The following is a 15,915-nucleotide window of genomic DNA, read 5'->3' on the forward strand; positions in this document are numbered from 1 at the left end:
GATAAACAAGACGAGAACATGTGGTTTCCGTAACTTGTGACGCGATTCCATGGGGAGGGGTTTGAATTTGGGGAAATTGTAGTTTTCAGAGAATCTCTTTCCACCATGTTGATATGTGTGGATTTTGCGGTGATGACGGGGCATGGAAATAGGGCTAGGAAAGGGCAAATTCAACTGGGAAACAACAGGAAAACACTGACCTGGTTTGTGAAAAAGGAAAAGAAGGTAATAAGGAATAGCAAGATAGATGGAAGATGGAAGTGAGAGAGTAGGGAGTTGAGAGAGGAGGTAGGAGGAAAGGAGGGGGGCAGAAGGCGGTGTTGGGATTTACCTGAACAACCCACTCTTCTTCGGGCTTTGTGTTATAAAATATAAAAAAGGGATTACTTGAGTTCACTTGGACTTCTTTTTTTTTTTTTTAATTAACTAAAAATATAAAACGTACAAAATATCCAAGACTACATTGCTTTTTGCCATGTATATACATAAATCTTCTCTCATCGCTTCTGTGTGGTTCGGTGGGCCTCCTACAGCGTCATCCCCCATTCCGCATCCGCCAATCGCCCGGGGGTTCCTTACTTGCGCCTCAAGATTACAGGATATGTTCGAAGTCTAGAACAAATGGATACACAAGAGGTATACTATCAGACTATATCATTTTTAAAAAAGAAAGTCAAAAGAGTCAATAGATTGGTATTTTGATCCTGTGATCAAGTACATCGTATACCTCCTTGTAAGTGCAAGTGGAAAGTCGAATGAGAAGCCCACGACTTATCAGAAATTTTTGTTCACATGACTTAGACTCTGACATAAGCTGAAGTCCCCCGAACCTTCCAATGTTGACCCATCACATGATGTTTCTTGGCGCGTAACGTCATTTGCTATAAGCTTGCCTTGCTTTAGTTCTCCTCGTACTTTGTCAACTTCCCCAAACATAACTTCCCATATCTCACTTTAACACCTCTACCAACCAAATCATCAACATGCTTCGCCAATTTGTCCGTCCCGCCGCTACTGCCAACCGGGCAGTCTTCACTCGCTCCTTCTCAGTAGCTGTCCCTCGCATGGGCGAAGGTGACACTGGTGCCCCCCGCTCTAGCGGTGGTGCCTCTTCCGGGTAAGTTAGATGCAGCTTGACTGCGAAATTTATACCCGGAGTTCAATTACATCGAGGAGACAGCCCCATGTCTGCCTTGCCGTAGTTGGATGACATCATATCTGTATAATCGCTAACATGTACCCCTCGACTAGTGATGCGTTCACCAAACGCGAGGCTGCCCAAGAGAGCCTTTACATTCGTGAGAAGGAGCTTGAGAAGTAAGTTTTACAGAGCCGAGAATAATCGAGCTTGAGCGGGAGCTAACTGATTTGATAGGCTTGCTCAGCTTAAGAAGAAGATTGGCGAGCAGCGCAAGCACTTGGATGAGCTTGAGACCCACATGTAAGTGCAAGTCACGAAATACTCTCCTGTTATTTCCCTTTACCTTTGAATATGAATGGTATGACTGACTCGCTTTTCTTTAGCGATGGCTTGAGCCGCAAATAGGCTCCATACACCTATTTTATCTTATGTTTAATATGAAGCGCTACTCCAATCTATTGTGTATAACACTACCTCCACTCCAACGAGTCATCGTGGTTGCCTGCCTTGAGACCATGCCGTTTGCAGCGTCTGTTCCTAAACAAGATATCTCTCTGTCATAACATATGGGGTTTCTCTGCTATTGTGTGTATAGTGCTCAGTAGCTCGCTTGGAAATATCATCGAGAAGACTCGACAACATCAGCTTGTGAATTTGTAGGCTTAATATCTACTACCTATGCATCTGCTCTGTCTTGGTGCAAGCGTAATAGATTTTCTTATTTTTTGGTGGTTAACATTTATGGCCGCTTTAGGAAAACCTCAATTAACCCGAGGAATTTGTTTTACAGTGAATGTTTATCGGCTTATAGATCGTAGGTAAACACTGTATAAGCACTGGTTGCCAACCGTCTCCACCCAAAAATAAAGCGGGACCGCCCAACTGCCCGTATGGGGCTACTTCCTATAATCCATGTTCATGGGAATCTAAATCAAACATTTAAATCTTGGACTAAACCTTCCAAACATACCCCACCATGACTCTCCTTGTCCTACCAAATGAGCTTCTGCTTGCCATAGTAGAGACTCAAGACTCCCAAAACAACATAAATGCATTTGCAAGAACTAGTCGCCGCTGCTACATTCTCCTGAACCCCTTCCTCTATGCCTACAACGTCCGAAAGCACCAAGGGAGCGCACTCCATTGGGCAGCAACCAAAGGACAACTAAGAACAGCCCAAGAATCACTTCAACAAGGAGCGGAAATCGAATCGAAGGACAGGGAAACAGGAAGATCGCCATTGATACAGTCCGCTCGCTGTGGCCACGCAGACATTGTTGCTTTGCTGTTGGCACATGGAGCCAATCCGCACGCTAAAGACGGCCGGGGGTTTCAAGACGCAATCACATGCGCTGTGATTCGCAACAGAGCGGCCGTTGCTAGCATTTTGCTTGATAGCGGTGTCGATGTGAACTCAACGGGCTCCGGGGGCAGTCTATTGCATCTCGCGGCTCAGAAAAATGTCCACACCTGCGAAGCAGTAGCAAGAGTTCTTATCGAGAAAGGTGTCAAGCTGGAATCTATGAATTCCGCGAAACAGACTCCGTTGCAGCTAGCGTGCCAGTCTGGCTCCGTGGAAGTGGCCCGGTGTCTAATAGAAAACGGCGCCGATTTGGATATACGGAACCGAGAGGGCATGTCGCTCCTGCATCTGTCATGCTTCAATGGAGTCGAAACCGCCGAGTTGTTGTTGGAGAAGGGAGCCGATCTCGAGGCGAAAGACGAGAAAGGTGAGATACCACTGCATGTGGCATGCTGGAATGGCCGGGTAGACAGAGCAGCGTTCTTGCTGGATCGGGGTGCAAACATAGAGGCAAGGTCATCAAAAGGGAACACACCATTGCTGCGGGGGGTACTCTGGGAGACCACTGCATTCAAAACCCTGGATTCGCCCTCGATAACCGCTCTCTTGCTGGAACGAGGTGCCAACCCAAGGCAGGGAAATGATTGTAACATCACACCATTGCATGTTGCGACGTCGAAAGAAAGTTTAGGGCTTTGCAAGATACTGCTACAATATGGTGCCGACCCAGAGGCAAAAACCATACAGGGCATGACGCCGCTGCACAAATTAGCGCAGAATGGCTCTTTGGACTCCGCAAGGCATTTGTTGCAGAAAGGTGCCGATGTACAACCAAGGGACAGAGAAGGCAATACACCATTGCACATGGCAGCGCAGAGAAATGATGTGGAATTCGTCAAGTTGCTACTAGGGTCAGGCGCTGACCGGCTGGTCAAGAACCACAAGGGTCAATTGCCTATACATCTATCATCAGAAGGAACAAAGAAGTCAGAACTAAAACAGAGAAACGTGATGGATCTTCTGGAGGCTCAGTCCGAGCATTAAAATTAGCAATAGTGATCAGAAGGACATATTAATACAATAGAAGAATATGTCAATCCCATTGCACTAGATTCTACAAAGGTTCAAAGTTGTTAATCACAAAGCGCGTGCAAGCATTTTATTGTGACCGACTATTAGCATTCCCTGACTACAGCAGTACATTCCCCCAAAGCACATCGAGGTGCCAAGTAGCCGATAACTCCGAGTTCAAATCATTAGAAAATCCACCCACCCCTTTACCGGCCTTGCATGAACGAGCGGTAGAAATCATCAGCGGTGTTGTTGTTACCCATACCATTGTTCGGATAGCCGTATCCGAGACGGGCAGAGATCGTTTGGCCTGCTTTTTGGGCGGTGGCAACCTTAGACTGCAGGTCTGAGGTGCCTTGGTCGATGACCTGCAGCTGAGACAGGTGTGCGTTGAGAATGCGGACAATCTGCGAGATCTATAGAGATACGTGAGTAAAATTGTTCCCAAGAAAACGCAGATCGGTACTGGTTTGTGACATACCGGCTCATCTGCCTTATTGGTCTTGGTCAATGTGGATGAGGCACCGTTGACCTCCTCAATCATGCTGGTAAGATCCTTGCCCATTTCGTCCAAGCGTTCCGAGAGCTTCTCGGCCAGTTTGTAACTAATGGCCATATTAGAAAATCTCATAAATATCAGATGTTGCACTGCAGGTTGTACTTACGTTGTCTCACGCTCTTGGTCAGGTCCTTGAAGAGAATCTCCAGGGCCCACCTGCTTGGTAACCATCTCATCAACTTCGCGCTCATATCGATCCAGCCATGAGCTGAGCTCATCCTGTTGGCCTTCGACTGCTGACAATTGGCGCTCAACCTCCTGGGTAGCTCGATCCGCATCAACAGTGCTACCGTACAGCTTCTGAACTTTGGTACCATTATCCACCAGCAAACGGTCCCACTCGGAAACCTTCTCCGCCTGCTCGCGGAAGTCCTTTTGATATTTGCCGAGATCTGTGGCCCATCGGGTGATGATCTCATCCATGGTTTTGTTCTTTAGGCGTGACTGGGCTGGAGGAGCGGGTCCCGTGGTAGACTGGCCAAGGGCGGAGGGCCCAGCTGGAGCAGCGCCGGCAGCGGTTGTAGTCGAAGCAGGAGCCGGAGCAGCGGTCGTTTGACTACCAAGGCCACCAAGGGGTGCCGAACTGGTGGATGTCGCTGGCTGAGTCGAAGGCTTAGCAGCAGCTTGGCCGAACAGGCCGCCTGTAGGTGCAGCAGGTGTAGTAGTAGCAGGCGCGGCAGTGGCCGCAGTACCTGGAGTAGTTGTGGGAGCTGAGGCCCCAAACAGGCCTCCTCCAAGAGGAGTCGTCGTCGGAGTAGTTGAGGGGGCAGCTGTGGATGTGGCAGTTCCGGTGGAAGGGAAAAGAGACTTTTGAGGGGTAGCACTCGACGTGGCGGGGGCTCCTAGTGAGAGAGTTGTGTTTGCGGTGGAAGCAGGAGGAGCGCCGAGGGCCGGGAATGCAGACTTCGGAGCGGAGTCGCCGCTGGGAGCTGTCATATTTTTGAACAGAGACGATGTCTGCGAGCTTTGCGCACCACCTGCGGGTGCAGCTGCGCCGAAGAGTGGCTTAGAAGTGGTATCTGCAGCAGGCTTAGGAGCGGCTGACTCGGCCGGCTTGTTTGCACCGAATAGACCTCCGCTGGGCGCAGCAGCTGGTGTGCCACCTCCAAACAGCGACCCAGGTGCTCCCCCTCCAAACATATTGTTAGATGGCGGCGCCTGTGAGGTAGTAGGCGTGGTAGATGACGGCGCTGCAGCGGGGGTAGTCGATACCCCAGGTTTCGCACCCCCGAATAAGCTGCTGGGTGGGTTGGATGCTGGCGGGGGGCCAGCAGGGGTGGTAGAGTTGTTGCCAAACAGAGCGTTTCCCGCGGGAGCAGGGGTAGCTGTTGGGGCCGCGTTGCCGAACATGCTCTTTGTGCCTGCGCCACCGAACAGTGAATTGCCAGTCTGGGCAGGTGTGGTCGATTCCGTAGGCTTGTTGGGAGTCTGGCTGCCGGCAGCGGCGCCGAAGAGTGAGTTGGGCTGCGTGCCAGTTCCGGATGGAGCCTTGCCGCCGAAGCTAAAGGCGGATGTACCGCCGTTGGTCGCATTGGAAGCGCCTGCATTGCCGAAGGTTGGTGTGCTTTGGCCAGTCGCGGAATTTCCTCCAAACAGCGACGGCGATGCGTTGTTGCCGGTGGACGAAGCTCCAGCATTACCGAAGAGTCCACCACTAGGCGCCTTGTTATCCTTGTTGGCGCCGAAAGCACTGCCCGCTGTGCCAAAAAGATTTCCACTAGAGCCACCGGTAGAGGCCGGGGTGCCGAAAGAGAACGACATGGTGTTGGTGATCGAGCTGGAGGATTGATGAGGGAAAAAAGCTGGATGGAAAGAAAGCACCAGCGACACACGGAGCAGGGAGGTGGCCTGCAGAATGGATCAAATGATCCAACAATGAGAGAATGGAGCTCTTGATCGAATGGTTTAGACAATGGGCCTAAGAGTGGAATGAGAAAGATAGGACAAGCAAGTCGAGACAATAGATAATAATAATTGGAAGGAGTTTGGCAAGCACGCGCTGAAAATTTGATGCCTGGAATAAAAGGCAATAATAATGCCTGAATAAAGTGGCCAGATTATTGATATCTGGTGCCTAAGGCAAATGTGTTCTGGACTCACATCGATCGCAGGGAAACAAGCCGTCACTGCACACTACACACGGCCCCATTGCATTTTGATTTATTCAATCTCTGTGTGCCCCTTCTTTCATGTTAACACCCTGATTTCAAGCTGCAATCATGTCGGAGGGGCCGTCCGATTTGTCTAGCTCGCATCTAGAGCCCCCCAGCAGGACTACGGAGATTCAAGATCCAGGAGCTGGCGACCATAGTACATGACCCTTGGATATACTTTAAATATTTGTTTGAAACTAACATATTTTTAGCAGCTTCTGAAAGCGATGATGAGCACTTCTCAGATGCTAGTGAAGGCAATCCCCAACTCCAGTCATTCCCACGATCCGGTCGCACTTCCCCTGTCCCCCGAACGCGAGTCGAGAGGGTTGACAGCAGCACTCGACATGGCGAGATCCCTGGCACAGCAGCATTCGAAAAGAGAGAACAGGATGCAGTTCCCGATGAGATCGAGGTTATTCCAGAAGGCTCTCACAGCCAGATGTGTTCGCCCGCGGGGTCAGAGGACCAAACCCTGAGTCTTGAAGACTTGCCGATTCCGCGGACAGTGGTTGAGAAGGTGGACCCAGATGAGCTTAGCTATGGCGAAGTCCCCGGCACTTTAGCACATGAGCAGCGCCTCGCCGATGCTGTGCCCGACGTAGTGATCAAGGCGTCGGATTCCGAGGGCAGCCCGACGCCGCCAGCACTTGACCCTACACCTACTGAGCTTGATGGCTCTGCCACGAATATTCCTGAGACACGACTCGAGCGGGTGGATACAATACCCACTGGGGAAGACGTGCCGTCACACTCACAAGCTCATACAAGCTCAACAAGTGACACATTACCCGACACGGTAGAAACCGTCCCGGATGTCTCAATATATGATACAGACCTGGAAAACAAAGACCTCTCATTGGAGGATGAAATGAACGACCACCACGGATATGAAAAGCAAGAAGCGGGGGATGATTTTGATGAATTTGTAGAAGAGCAGGAAGACATGGGGGATGATGATTTCGGAGATTTCGACGACGGCTTCCAAGAGCCTAGTGCAGAGGAAGCTCCCACAGACGAAACTGCGGCATTTCAGCAAGCTCCCGCACCTCCACCCCTTATTGACTTCGACACATTCAAATCCACCTCCGAACTCCTCGATTCCCTCCAAGACACCCTCAACCTCCTCTTCCCCGCATCCCAAGACCTAAGCTCTCTCACCCCCGTCGAGCCTATCCCAGACTCTGCAGCAATCTTCAGCACCGAGCGATCCCTCTCGCTATGGTCTCAGCTCGTGGCGCCGCCACCCCTCCAGCCCCAAAATTGGGTAAAATCCCGCATCCGCCGATTATTCCTCGTATCTCTGGGCGTGCCTGTTGATCTGGATGAGATCCTTCCGGCCTCCAAACAAAAAAAGCTCGTTCTCCCTTCTATTGATCTTGAAGGCACCGGCGCAAAGAGCCCCGGCGCTCGCTCTGCTAGTCAAGTCCGTAAAGAAGAAGGCAACGAAAACAACACCGAAAAGGGGCAAGCGCCCTCCCGACAAAAGACTACTCCCCGTCGCGGTGCACCGCCGGCACCGGAAATAGACCTCTCAGCAGTCCGCCGGCTATGCGCCACTACTGATGCTGCACTGGATGGTCTCACGGATTCAGAGTTGAAACTGCATGTCCAGGAATTAAACCAAGTTACCCAACGCGCTAGTTCAGTATTGGAGCACTGGCTGAAGCGGCGGGATGGCTTGGTTGGCGAAAAAGAGGCTTTCGAAGGTGTCATTGAGAACCTCGTTAGTCACGTTAGGAGAGTCAGAAAGTAGTCTTTCCGTACTCCGGGCACTTGGTGTACTATCTAAATGCCCAATATAATACATTTTGTATAATCTAATATCGATATCAGTAAGTGTATTCTTAGTCTACACTACCGGACCTCGGGAGGCAAGATGGTTGAGTTGCATTCAGCACGGAGCTTTGATTTCATTCTTAAGTTTTTTTTTTCCATTCTGTTCGTGACCCTTGAGATAGACAAAGAGAAAGGCTGAACGTAGCCACAAGACCTAATCCACCCAACGCCAGCAATGACAGATCGTGAGAAAACATAGAAGAGCTGCATTTGAAGAGCACGCAATAAGGGGTATCTTTCTTTTCAAATGCATGCAAAGATAAACGAGAGACATTGGAAGGTTAAAGCCGTTAGAAGAGAATAAGGTACGAACTTTTGTTGGAAACCCCGACTCATTAGTCCAGTTCAATGACCGTGGGGTTGGGTTCTCGCATGCGAACAGCCGGGCTGCGACTAGCCTTGAACACATCAATTCTCGGGCGCATGGCAACAGGGCCTGGTGTGTTTTCGGCCTTGCGCTTCAGAGAAAAGTGTTTGTCTACCTCGGGCGAGGTCTCATCGGTGTCATACTTGGGGGTCCAGGTTCCATCAACCTTAATCTGGATTGCTCTAACCCCATCAAGTCGGTTTGTGCGGGTGAGCTGGGCATGGATCTCGGCAAGGAACTGATCGACAACCAAGAACTGTGGACGTGCGTCTGCCTTACAGATCGGGCAGCGCCAATTATCGACCATTGGTGTGGGACCGGATACGGATTTCCTGGTTATTATGAAAGTGTCACGGTCGAAGCATTCATGGTGATTGCAGTGGCGCGAGCGAACAGGGACATCGAAGATGCGTGCCATGAAGGGGTCCACTAGGTCGATTGTCAGGTTGTCGGTGACAACTGCCAGGTCATCGTCGTCGGTGATAGGACAAAGCCGCTTTTGGATTGCTGCACGAGAGTCGGCGGCTGGGAGGGATTTTACCAGGCTGAGGAGCTGGTCGAACTCGGCGACCTCCATGGCCTCCACTCCAAAGACGTATTTGGAGGTCTTGCACTCATCCTGCCCTAGGATCATATCAAGTCGTACGCTGTTTTCGCCGATCCGAAGGTATTCAGTGATATCCAAAGGCAGGTCTTTTCCGTTATGAACCTTTCGGCGCACATATAGCTCTGTGCCGTTTACAGTAATGTAGAAGACACTGGGCCAGAAAGTGCCGGTGGTAGACCAGGTCTGCTCCGTCACAGTATCCGGATTGCCAGGAAGACGAATGCATCGCAGGCGAATATTCCGGCAACCAGGCCGGAAGGTCCAGACCGAATGCTGGCCCTCTTGCCCGGAAGCTATATGTGGGAACCTTTGGCGCTCATCATGCGTGAAAGAGAAATTCCAGGTGTAGGTCGGCTGGTCAACGTTGATGACGGTTGGGTGTACAACGAAGGTATCAGGATAGGTAAACAAATCAGTCACAATGTCATTCCCATGTGAACCATATTTTACCAGCTTCTTCATAGGATCGCGAAGATCAACCAGATGTAGGCCGAGACGCATGGGATTTGGATTCACCATCATCGGTGCTCTGTAGCCAGGTACCGGGAGGAAGGCAGTGTTAGGTGAAGGCTGGAGTTGCTGTCTCTGGGGTGCATGCATGATAGGTGACGCAGATGGTTGCGAATTCATCAAATGTTGTCGGTTGAGGTAATTATTAGGCCTCGGTGATGGCACCGGCTGCTGGGCCACATGGTTTGTTGTAGTTGACGTCGCAGATACGGTGGACGGAGCATGGAGTGACTGCGCTGGCTGTGTAGAGGTGAGAACACACAATTGGGGGGAGGGATCGACGGGCAATACTGAAGTCGTGGGCATCATTGCTCGACGCTGCATTTGTTGGCCATGTGGAACCCGCGGTGAGTGGTGTGTCCGAAAAGGTGATATCTGTCCAAGCGCTGTCTGCATGTGCATTTGCATCTGTGGATTCATATTTGAATTCATATGTGAATTCACTGGATGCCACTGTCCTTGTCTCTGTCCCTGCCCTTGCCCCTGTGACGTGGGGTTGTAATAATGATGCTGTGGTGTATTCTGCACTTGTGAGTTTACGCCAAACTGAAGGGACCCAGTAGCCGGACTAGCAACCGGCCCGTGGGGTGAATTTGAGGTAGATTCCTGTAAAGTTCCACCAAGTGGGCTTAGAGCAGGTGAATGTACAACAGGTTGGCTGATACCAGCAACCGAAGATCTGGGATATGGGGACGGTGCTCCTGAAGCAGCTTGAGACATGGTTTGAATCTGAGGCCTGGGAGGTGCAGAGTGGGAGGAAGATGGTGTCTGTGATAGATATTCGGATGAACGTGGGAATTTGCAATACTCCTGGGCAAAATGAGAGTTGATACTTTGTTGAGTCGTCCCGGGGAGTTTAGCCTCCATACACTGCTTGAAAGCTGTAAAATTTTTCCAAAACAATTCCAGCAGGGGCACGGTATCTTTCTCGTTGTGAAGGCGCCGTGCAACACACATAAACATCACCGACATCAAAATCGGAGACGGACAAGCTAGTGCTTCCCACAGATGAGACACCAACGGGGTATGAGGGGGATGGCGCCAGATACTCTGCCATTCAGTCTCAAGCCGTAATAAAAACTCGGGAATTCCGGATAGCACCTGGAGGTACCACTTTGTCTGCATCAACCGCTGTGGATGATCCGGAAAATGGGCAAACGCAATGGTAGCGGCATCATGCATCATTCCATTGTCTTCCAGAAGACGCTTGAGCCATTCCATGCCCACCTTAGGGGCTCTAATTTGACCCAATGTAGTTGAATCAATGCTATATCGGCAGTACAATTGATGCATCACCAAATAGAAAGCGTCCTTACGATTAATGGCCTGGCGCAACAAGTTTATCCGAGGCCCAATAACATTTCTCGCCCCCGGGTGAGGACGAAGCAGTGCTCCCTCTGTGCGCAGACTGACTACCAAGGCATCCAATTGAACAGACCACTGTTGCCATGTCTTATTGGGGATGACCCCAGGACCAGCTCCTCCATTTTGTTGGGGACTAGGTCGTGATCCCGAGGCTGTATGTTCTGTGCTAGCACCTGTACATGTGCCTATACGCGGGGGTGAGTTTGTGGACCAGTTGGGTCCCATTAGAGGGAACTGGGTCACGCGTTGTGACGTAGCGAGCCCACTGGGAGGAGGTTGGACGGCCATGCACTCATCATTGCCACGCTGTGTTGTGGATAGTGTGGGGATTTGTGGCAGCGTGTAAGGTCTACTTGAGATGATCGCATCGGCGCCCACGGGACTCGGGTGAGAATTTGTACTGAGAGCGGGTGAGGGAAGAGCCGTGGCTCGCGTGTCGGGGTTTTTTGTATGAACGGGACCACGTGAGGGAGGGGTCTCACCGGGCGTGACGGGGAACATCAAGACAAGCTCACGAGGAAGAGAGTTGGGAAGGACTGGAAGCTCAACGCGAGGATTTCGCGTAGCCGATTTCTCCGGAGCGTTAATCTGCGGGCCCATCCAGTTCATCCGCATGCCACCTAAAAACAGACTGGCAGTAGTATTGGACTCTTCCATATGATCCGCACTATTGTACGGTCTTGATTTAGATGATACCATCGAGTAATTGTCGAGGCATTTAAGTCCTGAAAGGGCGCTTATCGAACAAAAAAACCCTTTGGCGCTTAGATGTCATACTAGGAATAGATTTATGCAAAGGCAATAGACGCAGGTACTGGGAAACTGAGATTATGCTCATTAAAAATAACATTTATCCTACATTCTAAGGTTTAAAAATATATGATACAAAAGATATAAATATAATCGGTAGATCGGGTCCATACTACATACTGTAGTACTAAGTACGGATACTTGGGCAAGAATGACCGGGTTCAGCTGCAAGCCGTACGCAGAAATTGGAATTCAAGTTACCCTAATTTACCAGCTAGTAATTATTGTAATTACCGACCTTGAATGTGCCAGCTCAACATCCCTCTCAACCACGGAAAGTATCAAGTCCAGAACTTCTTACGATTGCAAACGTCACTGTTACCTTTTTCTTTTAAAAAAAAACTGCAATTTTCGATATTGGGTATTGGTCATATTGGTAATATATTTGTGTGTCTTCAAATTCTCGTTCAACCTTCCTTTTGGTATATATTATATATCTACCCTTTTGCACATAATCCAAAAACCTCGGGAGAGGTTCGTGCTCTCGGAGCCCCGCCAGTTGTTTAACCTACTCTAATCTCAATCTCTCTCTAGCTTCCTGACATTCTCTCCCTTTTCTCTCCCTTCTACCAAACCACATTGCTCTCTTCCAAGAGGGATACGCGCGAGATTGCATTCTGCAATTTGCCGTACTCGTTCCCAGTGCCATGTCTTGCGTTTTCCTTGACTAGAAACACGGAATATTGAGAAATGGTTACCTTGGGCCCACCACAGGGTGTTCGTCCCGGCGACATTCTGGAAGTTCTTCGTAAGTGACGTGTGCGACAGCTCGATCTTGGGGACTCCCACCCAGCTTCTAACACTTCAAACTAGACGAATTTGGCGGGCGCGGAGAAGATGAACTAATCATGTTACCCCGCGACAAGATTGAACTGGTCGAGTTGGATGAAGGATTTGGAGATGCCTGGTATTTGGGCAGAAACCTTAGGACGGGACAAACTGGTCTCTTCCCTGCGAGTATGCGCCTCCCCCAGGATCCCCTCACCCAACCCCCCGACTATTTCCCCCAGCTAATATTTGTGCGCAACTAGACTTTACCAAAGTTGGCCCCCCAAGAAAGACCCTCGCCGAGTCGCCAGTACTTGTAGAATCGCCGACACAATTAGAATCCGCCGCGCCCGATTCATCGTTCACATCGGTCGGGAGTGGGCAGAGCACCCCTCAAGCGCGCCACATGAGCTCCGATATGCAGTCACCACAAATTGTTTCTCCTTCTCCAACACAGCATCGATCTGCCTCGTCTCCGCTGCCTCGCCCAAGCCTGGCGGCCGATATCCAGCAAGCCTTTCGCGGTTCCATGGACAATCATTTGAACGGCGAAGAAAGTCCGGTCATGAATGAGACATTGAGCGTCATTGACGAGCACATCACGGATATGAACACCCCGCGTCACAGCGTGTCCACTCAAGAACCCAGGACGATTAATGACTCTGGCAGCGAGTACAGCAGTCATATTGGCCACAGGGCGTCTTATATCAATGGAAATGAAACCGACGACGAGGAGCAGAATCATCCAACCGAGCAAGAGGTGCGGAAATGGAATCAAGCACAGACCTCAAGATGCTTGCGCGGGCTCGGCATCGATCCCAAACACTGCGACATCTTTGAAGAACAAGAGATCACCGGTGATGTACTTCTTGATATGGATCAGGATTTCATCTTTATGAAGGAATTCGATTTTGGAGTCATGGGCAAGCGACTCAAGACCTGGCACAAAATCAAGGCATTCCAAGAAGATATCAAGGGCTTCAGCCAGCAGCAAGCCCCAAGAGACTCCATCTCCTCCAGCTTCTCGGGCCCTTCTGATGATCGTACATTATCTCGCGCTGGACACACGGGTCCACTTCTTCCTCGGATTCCGACCTTATCAGAGAAGACCGGCGCTGGTTATCCACGAGCTTCTGCACCGGTGCAACACCCCCGACTAGCTAGCAACAACAGCTCACCCATGACACCGCATACCCCTCCGTATAGCCATGATTCACCGAGGAGAATTTCTGCGGCATCGATCCGTGATCTCAACCAGGCGCGTCGTCATTCTTCTATTGACGCCACTCAACGCGGCATGTCTGATTCGGTTTTCGTTGGTCACCATCAAAAGAAGCCTTCATTCGACCGGTCCTGGACTCTCAATTCCGGCCCTCAATCCATGCCTGCTCGTCCAGGAACCTCGACGGGCACTAGTCCAGGTGGTTTCCGGGGCGGACCGCTAACCGCTGAGTCAGATTCTTATATCAGCACTCCGGATCAGGTTGACGACCTAGATCGGGGCTATTTCTCGGGAACCGAGGTTGACTCGCGCCGAAGTCGCCGAGTTCTACAGAAACGGGGGTCCGCCGGAGTCGGTGTAAACAATCACTCGCGGAAGTCAAGCTATGCAGAAGATCCATATAGAGTGATATCCCCGGCGAAGCGCCACTCTCGCATTGGCAGCGTAGACTCGATCCGTGAAGCAGCAAATCGTGTCTCCCCCGCGGCCCAGGCCTATCATGGCATGCCACCGAAGAGTCGGCTGCGGAGCTTGAGCACACGCGTCTCAATGGATAAAACCCAGCCGTCAACCGCCGAGAGCAAAACTAGTAACGGCGGTGGGTTCTTCGCCAACTTCCCTCTGGTCGGCAACAAAGGTGATTCGGAAAGCTCTACTTCTCGCGCTTCACCGTTACTGAAGAATGCCGGGCCCAAGTTCCGCCGAGCCATGGGACTTCGTGCCATATCCGACGTTGTTGGAAAGAAGATTGACACATCTGCGCCGCCTGACTCGCCTCGGGAGTCCGATCCCATCTCTGCTCGTACCGGATCCACAACTCCATCGGCAACGTCCAAGAGTTCGGAACGGCATAGTACAGATGGGTCTGGTAAGGCCGCCACTGACGGCCAAGGATTCGTAGTCCGTCCTCGAACCGTCAAGTCCAAGAAGGAGACTAGTGCCTATACTCGGGGTCTTGAGAAGAAGACACCGCGTGAGCAGATGGATGGTTGTGACTATAGTGGATGGATGAAGAAGAGATCTTCCAACTTGATGACGACCTGGAAGCCCCGTCTGTTCGTGCTGCGCGGTCGTCGTCTATCCTATTACTATTCCGAGGACGACACCGAGGAAAGAGGCTTGATCGACATCACCGCTCACCGTGTCCTGCGAGCAGATCAAGATCCGATCATCGCTCTACATGCAACCATCACCGGCTCAACCGCGTTGCCAGCCAATGCCAGCAACACTGTGGAGAGTTCTGGCGGCACGAAGCTCACTACTCCCTCGGCCATTCAATCGCTGACCAGCAAGGACGGCAGTGGGCCGTTCTTCTTCAAGCTCGTTCCCCCAAAGACAGGCAACTCGCGCACCGTGCAGTTCACAAAACCGGCCACCCACTATTTCCAGGTCGACAATGTCCAGCAGGGTCGTCTGTGGATGGCAGCGTTGATGAAAGCGACGATCGAACGTGATATGGGACAGGCAGTTGAATCTACCAACAAGCAAAAGACTATTAGTCTGAAACAAGCCCGGCTGATGAACCAGCGGCCACCGGAGCTGATGCCTGCTTCAGGTAACACCAATACCGAGCAGACCATCGATGAGGAAGAGGAAGAGGCAGGTCTCCAAATTGAGGGATTGAACCTCAGTCAGTCTGATGGCAAGTCGTTCGAGGACACGAACGGCAGTCTGAACAATAACAATGCAGATAAAGGCCTCGAACGACCTCTGTCTAACCCCTTCGGAGACTTTGATGGCGGCCACTCGTCCTTGCTTCCGGACCCTCTGGCCAAGACGGAATCCAAGTGAATATTCATTTGTGTGTGACCTTACTTGAACTTGTGCGAAGGATATTATATTTTGGTGATTTTTGTTTTTCTTTCTTCTTGCTGGCGTTTTATGTGATATACCCCTCGCTCAGACTTGTTCCCTTTGTTGACTCGGGCCAATTTCGTCATTGCAGGTACGTTGGTCGCCGGGGGATTTATGTGGGAGTATACGATTGACTTGCTTATTGACATGAAGTTGACTGGAGTTGAGCGTTCTTCCCTATACTAATTACGTCTGCGAATGTAGATATAATAATTTATACATGGCTGTTTACTTCTCTCATAATCCTGGAGTTCACCGCCCAACACACCGTCAGCTCTTATTATAGGCAGTATATGGCTCCTATCCTACCCACCTTGTATACAAACAGCTTAAGATATATTTCCTG

The 15,915-nt window shown here is 50.7% G+C and overlaps 6 protein-coding genes across 6 annotated transcripts; 4 read left to right on the forward strand and 2 right to left on the reverse strand.

The window, feature by feature from the left end:
* Positions 1 to 983: 983 nt before the first annotated feature.
* On the forward strand, positions 984 to 1,546 carry N7447_000757 (uncharacterized protein; the record flags this gene model as incomplete). The annotated part of the gene is made up of 4 exons (XM_057225033.1): positions 984 to 1,117; positions 1,252 to 1,317; positions 1,376 to 1,441; positions 1,525 to 1,546. 4 exons carry the CDS (start codon positions 984 to 986, stop codon positions 1,544 to 1,546), a joined length of 288 nt encoding a protein of 95 aa, XP_057089049.1.
* Positions 1,547 to 2,117: 571 nt separating this feature from the next.
* N7447_000758 (ankyrin repeat domain-containing protein) lies at positions 2,118 to 3,488 on the forward strand (the record flags this gene model as incomplete). Its single annotated transcript, XM_057225034.1, has 1 exon — positions 2,118 to 3,488. One exon carries the CDS (start codon positions 2,118 to 2,120, stop codon positions 3,486 to 3,488), a length of 1,371 nt encoding a protein of 456 aa, XP_057089050.1.
* A 233-nt stretch (positions 3,489 to 3,721) lies between these two features.
* N7447_000759 (putative nucleoporin Nsp1) lies at positions 3,722 to 5,835 on the reverse strand (the record flags this gene model as incomplete). Its single annotated transcript, XM_057225035.1, has 3 exons — positions 3,722 to 3,931; positions 3,997 to 4,120; positions 4,181 to 5,835. 3 exons carry the CDS (start codon positions 5,833 to 5,835, stop codon positions 3,722 to 3,724), a joined length of 1,989 nt encoding a protein of 662 aa, XP_057089051.1.
* A 458-nt stretch (positions 5,836 to 6,293) lies between these two features.
* N7447_000760 (DUF5102 domain-containing protein) lies at positions 6,294 to 7,983 on the forward strand (the record flags this gene model as incomplete). Its single annotated transcript, XM_057225036.1, has 2 exons — positions 6,294 to 6,384; positions 6,443 to 7,983. The coding sequence occupies 2 exons, from the start codon at positions 6,294 to 6,296 to the stop codon at positions 7,981 to 7,983; spliced, it is 1,632 nt and encodes a 543-aa protein (XP_057089052.1).
* A 418-nt stretch (positions 7,984 to 8,401) lies between these two features.
* On the reverse strand, positions 8,402 to 11,614 carry N7447_000761 (MIZ zinc finger domain protein; the record flags this gene model as incomplete). The annotated part of the gene is made up of 1 exon (XM_057225037.1): positions 8,402 to 11,614. One exon carries the CDS (start codon positions 11,612 to 11,614, stop codon positions 8,402 to 8,404), a length of 3,213 nt encoding a protein of 1,070 aa, XP_057089053.1.
* An 801-nt stretch (positions 11,615 to 12,415) lies between these two features.
* On the forward strand, positions 12,416 to 15,506 carry N7447_000762 (putative polarized growth protein (Boi2); the record flags this gene model as incomplete). The annotated part of the gene is made up of 3 exons (XM_057225038.1): positions 12,416 to 12,473; positions 12,539 to 12,682; positions 12,757 to 15,506. 3 exons carry the CDS (start codon positions 12,416 to 12,418, stop codon positions 15,504 to 15,506), a joined length of 2,952 nt encoding a protein of 983 aa, XP_057089054.1.
* Positions 15,507 to 15,915: the final 409 nt, after the last annotated feature.

Source organism: Penicillium robsamsonii, assembly GCF_028829455.1.
Source record: "Penicillium robsamsonii strain IBT 29466 chromosome Unknown utg000001l_segment0_segment0, whole genome shotgun sequence".
In the NCBI taxonomy this organism is placed as follows: domain Eukaryota; kingdom Fungi; phylum Ascomycota; class Eurotiomycetes; order Eurotiales; family Aspergillaceae; genus Penicillium; species Penicillium robsamsonii.